This window comes from Apaloderma vittatum, unplaced genomic scaffold (genome assembly GCF_000703405.1).
Source record: "Apaloderma vittatum isolate BGI_N311 unplaced genomic scaffold, ASM70340v1 scaffold36381, whole genome shotgun sequence".
NCBI classification, from domain to species: domain Eukaryota; kingdom Metazoa; phylum Chordata; class Aves; order Trogoniformes; family Trogonidae; genus Apaloderma; species Apaloderma vittatum.
This window is the reverse complement of record NW_009701417.1, coordinates 2,831-13,382: the sequence shown is the minus strand read 5'-3', so window position 1 is coordinate 13,382 and position 10,552 is coordinate 2,831. Positions and strand designations below refer to the sequence as shown.

The 10,552-nt window shown below is 51.2% G+C and overlaps 1 protein-coding gene across 1 annotated transcript; it reads left to right on the top strand.

Annotated features, from left to right (window-relative positions):
• Positions 1-930: 930 nt before the first annotated feature.
• On the top strand, positions 931-10,090 carry LOC104281225 (leucine-zipper-like transcriptional regulator 1; the record flags this gene model as incomplete). The annotated part of the gene is made up of 7 exons (XM_009879136.1): positions 931-1,100; positions 2,893-3,049; positions 4,163-4,289; positions 5,314-5,463; positions 5,661-5,766; positions 6,538-6,618; positions 9,974-10,090. Coding segments are annotated over 7 exons (908 nt in total), but the record flags the coding sequence as incomplete, so codon positions are not given.
• Between the last annotated feature and the right edge of the window lie 462 nt (positions 10,091-10,552).

The window sequence follows — 10,552 nt, the reverse complement described above, 5'->3', positions numbered from 1 at the left end:
TCATGGGCATCCAACCAGCACCCCCAGGTCCTGGTGCTGCTCTCCAGGGGATCAGTCCCCACTTGGTGTGACAGGATCAGACCAAGGAAAAGGGATGTTGCGCTGAGCTGTCCCTTTGTTCCAGGCTCCCCAGCCAGCCTGCTGCACTTCCCCCAGCCCGTCGGACGTGCTTTACCTTTCCGCTGGCATCCTCCAGTGGCCCTGTCCTCACCATTTGTATTCCGAGTCGCTCGCCTCAGTCCCGGGAGCAGCACCGTGGGGATCCGTCCCGGGGCTGAGCTAATGGAGTCGGGCGTGCTTATCAAACGGGATTTTCCAATTAGACACGGGGAAGGCACGTGAACCGCGAGGCTTTCCTCCATCAAAAAGTAGTTACAGCAGATGGGCAGAGATCTCCTGTGAGAAAAGCGACGGCTGCTGAGGATTATTTCTTCCGTTGGTGTCCCAGTAGCCCCAGTGCAGTGGCCCCTGAGGGTCCCCGCACCCCCTTGCGTGTTCCAGCCCCTGTAGAGCAGCTCCCGTGTGCTCAGGCAGGAGCTCAGGGTGCCCTCGTTAGGCTCTGTCAGAATCGGGGGGCTGATGCTGCGTAAAACCCGAGAACTCCGGCAGAGCTGCTGGCGCCCAGGCGCTTTGGAAAATCGGGCTGCTAGCTTCAGAGCTTGTCGGTGGTTTTAGAGACTTCATTTTCTTTTGAGGGTTTTAAAGAATTGCGATCCCGATTGTCAAGAACATCTTTTGGGGTGGCTGTTTCACGCCTCAGTTTTAAAACACCTTTGGTATCAACTCAGGTTTAGTCTCCACCAAGAAACTCCAGTCACTGCCCATTCCACTGTTTGAAATGCTCAGGTTGATGTAAACAGAAATACTGTGAGAAAGGTTCCTCTCTTTGTTCTGGGAGCTCCGCAGCAATTTTCTCTCTTGTAATTTCAGGTCACGTGCAGGATGTGCTACTTATCATGGATGTGTACAAACTGGCCTTAAACTTCAAACTCTCTCGACTGGAACAGCTCTGCCTTCAATATATTGAAGCATCCGTAGATCTGCAGAATGTGCTCATTGTGTGTGAAAATGCTAACAAGCTTCAGCTGGATCAGCTAAAGGTAAAGCGCATTTTGCATACAAAGTAACTGATAAGAAATTTTAAAAAGATTATATAATTAGTGTTTTGCAAAAGCTACCAGCTTTGGCAAATTCAGTTCCTTCCTATGGAGTTACCTGAGTATTTGTTAGTGTGGATTGTCCTGCAGGTGCACATTGATATTATGTAGGGTTTTTTTTACTAAATGTTTGGTATTTTTGCATATCTGCCCTGGAGGAGGCAAAGGGCAGAGTGACTTTGGCTTTTCATCAGTTCGCTCTCACCGCAGCAAGACAGAACTGGTGCATTTTCTGGTGCCGCTGTTCTGTACAGGGGCTGCACAGGGGCTCTGGCACCTGGACTGATGGAAAAAATGAATTCTGTTCTCTGAAAACCAAAGTGAGTCTGCGATTCTCTGCCTTTACGTAGCAGGTCGGGGGCTTTCAGGCATTTGCCGAAAGCTGTGGTCGAGTCCATACTGCGGGGCTGGTGACCCCGATTTGCTGTGATGGTCTGCTTCCCACCAACAGTGGCCAGAACCAATTCTACTTAAAGCTGCAGAGAAGCAGCTTCTCCACCCGTGTCCAAGAGCCCGGGCAAGATCCTGCAATGCCTGTTTGAGCAGCCGGCGCACGTCAGGAGGCCACGGAGCTGGTGGTTGTGAGCAGACCGAGGCTGCAGAAGCCAGCGTGCACCAGCACTTCCTCCGACACCTTTTGCCCTGGATTTGGGCAAAGCGAAGGGATCCAGCAGGGCAGCAGCAGAGTCAGCAGCAAGGCTGGACATGCTGGCACGGCCTTTGGTGCCCGGCACCACAGTGCCGTGAGCTGCCCAGGAGCTCAAGCCAGCATCTCGGTGTCGGTGGACCCAGTGCCAGCGGTGTGAGCTCAGCCGGTTGCCCCCGCCTGCCTGAGCCCCGGTAGGGTGACGGGGGCTCTTCCGCTCGCGCCGTTCCGTTGGCGTCCTGGCATTTTCTAGCGCGCGTTCATCCTCGTGGGTAGGCGCCATCTGCCGAAGGCTGCTCCTTCTGGCATCGCAGGCATCGTCTAAAACATTTTGCAGATGGGTCCTCGGCAGATCCCTTTGGATCCCGGGTGAGAGAGCTTGGCAGAGAACGGCCAACGGTCGTTATTCCTTGGGTGAATTTTATACTTGCCTTTTGGTGAGCTGGTGTAGGTTGTATTTTTTGCTTCTTAACATGTCCTGAGGGAAGGCCTGGGTTCACACTGGCAAATAAAGTGACGTTTTCTGCCCCTTTTGACTGTTCAGCCTTTGGTGTGGTTCAGTGTCACCTTCCCACCACGTGGGTTTCTCTAGCGAGTTGGTCGTACAAGAACCTGCAAGAGCTGTTTCGGGCCTTTTGCAGAAAAGGCAAAGGCAAAGTGCACTCAAGAAAACCCTGCCAACTCTTTGTATCTTTAGTCTGTAAAGATCACTTCACCCTCTTAATTAGCTTTTGGTATCTAATTGCATGAAGAATTACTACGGGATAGCAAGCAATTGTAGTTAGCTCTGCGGGGCTTTTGGCATCTCCTGAGACTCCTGTTTTAGAAAGCTTCAGAGCAGCTGGGTGGGAGACAATTAATCTTTTCCTTGTTATTATTTCTTAGTCAGGTTTTTCAAGAAGCTTAGAGTTGTCCTGAATTTCCTGTTCAAGTAGGAGCTGAAGGGGTCACGAGTGAGGAGGTCGTTGTTTGATAGTTCCAGCTGCAGGATCCTTGGGAGGGGGCTGTAAGAAAATTCTGTGATGCCGTCAGGTGACTTCAGACAGTAAATTGTAATTTTTGTACTCATACTGTGTGGGTTTTTTTAAGGAACATTGCCTGAACTTCGTGGTGAAGGAATCCCATTTTAATCAGGTGATAATGATGAAGGAGTTCGAGCACCTTTCTTCATCCCTCATAGTGGAGATTGTACGGAGGAAACAGCAACCTCCCGTTCGAACGCACTCCGACCAGCCGCTCGACATCGGTAACTTCTCTGCTTTAGGAATTAGCTGGGCTGGTTTTGCATTGTTAATGCTTGGTTTGGTTTAGAAGCGGGCTAAGAGGTAGATCACCGCAGACCACCGCTCTCTACTTGGTCTCGTTGTGGTTAGGCTGTTTCCCAAACTAAGAAAAGGCACACCGAATCCTTTCCAGCGAGCTTCAGTCAGAGCAGTATCCCCATCAAAATACACGAAAGGTTGTGTTAAATAGAGTCATGTTCTTGCAAGAAAATATCCCGAATTGTTGAGAAGATAAATAACTTGCACGAGTGGTCACGCCTTTCATTTTCATGCTGCGGTTGCGCTTGGAAGGGCAAGATTTCATTTACAATTCTGTTACGGAATTCATCACAGGCTGATTTGGGACTGGTCTTAATCAAGATTTTATCATTGTGATGCACAAAGAGAGGAATGTAATAGTGAAATTCGCTGACGCCAGCATTGATTTGGAATATGGCACAAAAATAATTGGGAACTGGAGAGAAAGATGGGGAAACCAGTCCTGGAAGGTCAAGTAGGAAACCTTTGGTTGTAGTTTGTCCCAGGGGGAAGAGAGATGCTCGTGCAGGACAGCAGAGCCAGCTTCTGTATCCAGAACTGGAACAGCACAAGGTGCCCAAACATCAAAACACTGAAGGACGATCTTTCGAAGTATGAGTGAATTCGGATCAGCCTCGAATGCTCTCTATTTCTCAGTTATTGCGTATTTTCAAAGGTTGATTAAGATGTTAGCTAGGAGAAACCTTTACTGAGGATTTGGGAAAGCTTTTTCATTAAGAGACAAACAAAACAAAAAAAAGGGGATGGGCAAAAATCAGATTTCTTTTTCTACAGAGCCCACCTTTCGGTTTTTTTTGTTTGCTGTCGGCAGCCTGAAGGCAGAGCTGCCACGTTCGTTTCTGGGCTGGGTGGCGGGTAATGGCTTGTGATGGGGAAGGACGAAGCTCGTTTGTCTCCCAGGATGATGAGGAAGGGGCATCCTCACAGTCCCCGCAAGGCTGCCAGAGCACAGAGGGGCTGGAGCTGCGGCTTGGCTGTACCTTCGTTTGACACCGCCTGGCTCTATCGTGTCTTTATTTCCTGACGTTACCTTTCAGGAACGTCTCTAATTCAGGACATGAAGGCTTACCTGGAAGGAGCCGGGACGGAGTTCTGTGATATCATCCTGCTCCTGGACGGGTACCCGCGGCCGGCGCACAAAGCCATCCTGGCCGCCCGCTCCAGGTGCGTCGCCGTTCCCTGAAACTAGACGGGATCTGGTGGGTGAGAGCTCCCTGGGGCAGCTGGGCAGGAGCTTCGTGTCCGCCTGAAGTGTGAGGTGCAGCTTGGCTCCAGGAGTGTAATAAGCCTTTAAGTGGCAGTGATTAATTATATTTTTTTTCAATTGGAGAGCCAGCAGGGAAGAATAGGAGGAAATTTAAAACTGTAGAGATTCTCCAGAGGATGTGTGAGAAGCTGCAATGCAGAACAAAGAATCTGTAAAATCCCGGGAAGGGGAAGGGGTGGAAACCAGGGCGATTTTAGGGAAGTAGAAAGCGACAGATGTCCCCTGGGTCAGAAACAGTCGTCTGTCTGTTTTGAATCGCCTGAGATTTGAATCTCTCTCGCGCTTGCTGGTGTTTAAGACAAAAAATGGTGCAGAACAGAGCCGAGGTTGCTCCGTACCGTGTTGTGGAGGGAAGCAGTTCACCCTTCCGAAGGTGGGCACGGTTCTCCCTCCTCAGCATGTGGGTGAAGTGGGTTTGTCCTTTGCTTGTGTGCTCCATGTGCCCACGCCTTTTTGTTCCACCAAACGTTGTGTTCACGTACAGTTTCGATTTCAAATCCTGTCGCAATTTTTTTCCAGCCCCAGTAATAATATTCAGTATCAGTTACTGTGGTATTTTACCAGAAGTGTTTCACAGCTCTTAAAACAGCTCCAGATGATTGGCAGCCTGTAGATACCAAGGAAATTCATAATGCTTTAAGCTCTCTACTGGGTCTTATGCAAATTAGATGAAAATCAAAGCACCAAGTGTCCTAATTTTCAAGAAACAGAGACAAATTTCAGGTATTGCTGATGGAAATTATGGGGGATTTTATTTGGAGTTCTCTCACAGGCAGACATATAGGAAACAATAACTTAGCAGTGTCTTTGCCTGAGCTGTTGCTTGAATTTACTTCTTTGCTTAATAACAGCCCTTGAACAATACTGGGCCAAACCCGCTGTCTGCAGAATGTCTGCATCGCTTTTGTTTCCTTTCTCCAGTTACTTTGAAGCCATGTTCCGGTCCTTCATGCCAGAGGATGGCCAGGTGAATATTTCCATAGGTGAAATGGTGCCCAGCAAGCAAGCCTTTGAATCTATGCTTCGATACATTTATTATGGAGAAGTAAACATGCCTCCTGAAGACTCCCTGTATCCTTAAACCTAAAGGAATCCAAGCGTCTTAAGTTCTCGTGCGGCAGCTCTCCTCCCTTTGGCTCTAGATTGCCCGGCGCAGCCTGGGAGGGTTGATCTGGCAGGGCTGGGTTTTACCCTCTGCTGTGGATTTGTGTTTGCCGTCAGGGCCGTTGCCTTTGCTCGATGCTGTTTTTCCTTCACGAGGCAAACAGCTACCTCTTCGCCGCACCTTACTATTACGGCTTCTCCAACAACCGGCTACAAGCCTACTGTAAGCAGAATCTGGAAATGAACGTCACGGTGGAGAACGTGCTCCAGGTAATTGTCCCCGAGCAGCTTTGGTTAGTCACTGGGCTTAGGGACAGGAAAGCCAACGAGTCCAGGCGAGTGGGCAGCGGCTTCGTTTCCGTCCCGGCTTTTTGTGCCTCTGGGGCTCCTGTGCTGAAAGGTTCACTGCTCGAGCGGCCGAGAGGACGTTCCTCTTGAGCTCCTCGTCCCCCGTTGCAGAGCGGTGTTTCCGAAGGTCTCCTGAAGATGGTTCCATGTGCTCAGTGCTCGCCTCCAAACCCTTTTTCAGGAGATGTTTGTACAGTGACATGCAGGTGACATTAGTTGTTCTGTCAGTAATGCTGGCAGGATCATAGAATCCTAGACTGGCCGAGGCTGGAAGGGACCTTAGAGATCATTTAATCCAACCTCCCTGTGATGGGCAGGGACGCCTCTCAGCTAGATCAGGGGACCAAATGGGGATCTGGCGATGAAGTTTAAGCTGACAAAAGCTCTTCTGCCACCTGCTCGGCAGGCAGACCGAACCCTCTGCAGCACGAGCAGAATGGTTCCAGCATTACCTGCTTTTGGGGCACCTCGGGGAACTGGGCTCTGAAATGGATCTCAGTTTCCTCCCAGTTATCTCCTGAGGACCCCACGCATTTTAAATACAGGTGTTACTTTTTAATAGCTTAGAAAAGATTGAGATTTGTAATGAAATACGGAGATGTTTCCCCAGCTTGGAGGAATTGCCTCCTCTGAGCCAGAGCAGTGCGTGTGCAGCCGAGCCGGAAGGAAAGTCACTTGTTGGTTTTGCTCTAGATTTTAGAGGCAGCTGACAAGACCCAAGCCCTGGACATGAAGAGGCACTGCCTGCACATCATCGTGCACCAGTTCACCAAGGTTGGTTGCATCTTTTCTGGGGCTTTTGAGAGCTGCTGTCCTCTGTCGCTGCGTTGGTTAAAGGCTCGTTAATATAGGAATCCGTTTCGTTGTTTCTCATGTGAGACAGCCGAGAGCTGGCTGCGTGTTGTGACGCTCCCTGACAAGTCTGCCAGGCGCACTTTTCACACCAAAAATAAACAAAAGACTAGACCAGCCTAGTCTGGAAATCTGAAGACCTTTCAAAACAGAAGTCACCCAGAATTGCTTCCGTTTTCGTTCGTTAATTTTGTGCCGTGCCCTCGCTGGGTCCTCATGTGTAGAGCAAGAGAAGCTGGTTACGTATCGAGGGCACAAACCTCTCTTTTGCTGGTGGTTAGGAGTGTGCTGTCGGTATTTCTCTCTCTTAGATGGTAGCTTGTCCTGTGCTCAGAAGGGAAGTTGCCACGTCCTGGCTGGGCTTTCTGTAGTTTCGATATGTGGGGTGATGTGTTAGTGACAGGAGAGGTCAGGAGCCTGATGTGCTGATATTCCTGTTCTCGCTCGAGAGAGTTCGGGGGCTGTCACTCGTTCATACGAGACGGGATCCCTCCGGGAGGGTTTCACCAGTTCATTCCACAGCTTACCAGCATTGCTGGAATTGGTAGAGAAATCACGGGGGCTGGGATTTCTGGATACTGCACACTTGCTGATAGTAATTCCCTAGTTAGTGTTTAAGGAGCTCAGTCTCTTGTGTGTGTGTAAACCGACAGTCCTCCTCCCGCTGCCCGTGGGGAAGGAGAGCTCTGCTACGTCCAGTTCGTATCTGGGGATGAGACAGAGGGAGGTGTTCAGGCTCGTTATGGAATGCTTCAGTTGCCCAAGCCTAATGCATTTTATGTTCAGAAATAGCTGAAAAAAGAATCACGAAATCATTGAGGTTTGAAAAGACCTTTAAGATCGTTCAGCCAGCGCTGCCAGCCCCACTACTGACCCATGTCCCTGAGCACCACGTCCACCCAGCTTGGAAATCCCTCCGGGGATGGGCACTCCCTGGGCAGCCTGTGCCAGGGCTTCACAACCCTTTCAATGAAGAAATCTTTCCCAATATCCAATGTAAACCCCTCTGGCACAACTTGAGGCTGTTTCTTCTTGTCCTGTCACTTTGTCCTTGGGAGAAGAGACAGACCCCAGCTCCCCGCCCCTCCTGTCAGGGAGCTGCGAAGAGCGAGGAGGTCTCCCCTCAGCCTCCTTCTCCTCCGGCAGAAGAACCCCAGCTCCCTCAGTCACTCCTTATAGGATCTGTTTTCAAGGCAAATGCATAAAAAGCTTTGAGAGTGGGGCCAGCATCCAGGAATCGCCCTCCCGCTGTAAGGTCACAGCGCCTGCCGTCAGCTGGTGCGTTTCCCTCTGGCCCAGCTCCAGCAGGGAAGGGACAACGGTGCCACCGCGCGTCGCAGGGCAGCCCGGTGGTCGGGACATCTCCTGGGCTTTGAGGTCAGTGCGTGACAGTCCCGGAGAGCTGAAATCTCACGGTCTTGGCTTCACAGCAGAGGCCGCAGGAAGACGAGCAGGTTGGCGCGATTCCCACCAGAACGTGCCAGGGGGTGGAAATGAACATTGTGACATTTCAGAGAGGTTTGGACCGAAGGGCGTCGCTCCATTGTGCTCCCCTAAGCAGAATGTGTGGAAGTGTTTTGTGTTTAAACCGTTGACTGCCAGAGCCGTTTTCCTCAAGATGTGGCTGGAAGGCTGTCAAGCGGTTGTGCACCAAGAAATCTTAATTATGCAATGTTTTCCTTGGGCCTGAGAGGCTCCAGTGTGTGATTTTTGGCCCGGCGCTGGGTGACTGTGTGGCTGGGCACGGCTTGCCGTGGTGCTCGCTGACGCGCCGCGGGCTCTGAAGGGTGATTTGTCTCAGCAGCGTGAGCCCAGTGGGTCACCAAGGCTTCAGCAGGGCGGGCGTACAGCCGCTGGGATCTCCCGTTTCCCCTCTCGATTAACACTGAGCTCGATTCGGGCTGTTCAGTTTTCCCCACACGAATCAAAGAGCTGTGCCCAGGGGTTTGCTTGTTTGGGCAACGTGGTTTTGGGCTCTCATGTGTCAGTATTGGGCACAAGCCCCAATAAATCCGCTGTCGTGAAGCATTTGCGCCGATTCCTTCCTCCGCAGCGCGTGCCTCGGGGCAGGTGTCCCGCCGGGGTCTGGGGGTTCTCTGTCCCCCTCGGTCCTTGCAGACCCTTATTTTGGGGAGATTACTTTCTCAGCCGTTGCCTTCCCGGGTTTCAAAAGCTGCTCGGGACGTCTCTATTCTTTATGACAGCCAAGCTTCTCGAGCGAGGTGATGGTCATTTATGAGGTCAGTGAGTACGGGCTGGGTGAGGGGACAGGCAGGGTCTGCCCCCCGGCTGGGCCTGTGTGTCAGTAACTCCAGAAAGAGACGTTACTGGCTCGTTCCTGTGAGGCTGTGGAGAAGGAAGGGATGTGCCGAGCACCTTTGCCATGACAGTTGAGCTTCGGAACAGCTTAAGAGCACAAAGTCCGTTGTAGATCCTCATGGACCTGACGTGGCGAAGGTTTTGTGTTGGCTGGCGCTCCAGTGACCTGCTCTGCCCGCGGGCGGCGCGCCGGGCACGGCCTCTCCTTCAGAGCACATGGGAGCAAAGAGGTCGGGTCCTGAGTCACATTCTCAGGAGCAACACGCAGACTTCAAAGCCCAGGGCTGCGCGGGTGCCCGGCTGTGCTTTTAGCAGAGTGCTCAGTGCATCCACGAGCAGCAGAGCCATCATATAAACAGTAACGACGCTCCTTTCTCAGGGAGGAGGTGCTGGGGTCAGCTTTCCTGCCGCTCTCCGTTCAGTCCCCTCCAGGCAGCGATCTGATCTGAACTCGGGGTCTGATTTGAACTCGGGATCTGATCTGAAGTCGGGGTCTGATCTGAAGTCGGGGTCTGATCTGAAGTCGGGATCTGATCTGAACTCGGGGTCTGATCTGAACTCGGGGTCTGATCTGAACTCGGGGTCTGATTTGAACTCGGGGTCTGATCTGAACTCGGGGTCTGATTTGAACTCGGGATCTGATCTGAACTCGGGGTCTGATCTGAACTCGGGGTCTGATCTGAACTCGGGGTCTGATCTGAACTCGGGATCTGATCTGAACTCGGGGTCTGATCTGAACTCGGGGTCTGATCTGAACTCGGGGTCTGATCTGAATTCAGGTTATAAGCGCAGAAGTCGGGACTGAGCCCCTGCAGCCCAGCTCCTCGGCCGTGATTTCACGCCAACCTGGCGCGGGGTGGCGCGGGGGAAACAGTGATACGTCAGCTGTGGTTTGGGATGGGTTTTAATTTCTTTCTGTTTTGTTTTTTTTTCTTTTCTGTTTTCCTTTTCCTTGAAGGTCTCCAAGTTGCCAAATCTCCGCTCCCTAAGTCAGCTCCTTCTCCTTGACATCATAGAGTCGTTAGCTAACCACATATCAGACAAGCAGTGCGCAGAGCTGGGCTCAGACATATGACGTGCTTTGGTAATCCAATTTTTCGTTTGTTCCTCAAAAAAAGTAGCACTTCATGGCCGACTCTCCTTTTTAATGCTCCCTACTGAGCTGCTCAGAGCGTCTGTGCTATCTGGCAGGCACACGGCTGACTTGCCCTCCCGTGGATTTGTTTGGTTTGTCCCTTTGTGGAGAAGAGTTTGGCCTCTGTTACCCAAATGTAAAATTGAACCAGTCACAGAGATGAATTTATTCTGCGCAGCTTTGGGAGTAACTAAGTTTAGAATCAGGCCATTATTACTTTTATACTGTAAAATAAAGCAGTCATGAGGAAGAGAGTCGTTAATACTTTGAAAGACGGTATTTAAAGAACTTGGGCTGGCACAGCCAGGGGCTGTGAGGGGAAGTCAGAACAAAACTGGAAACAGAGAGCGCGGTGTTCGTGGTGGGTCTGACCCTTGGGCCAGAATGTTGTCAGAGACTCTC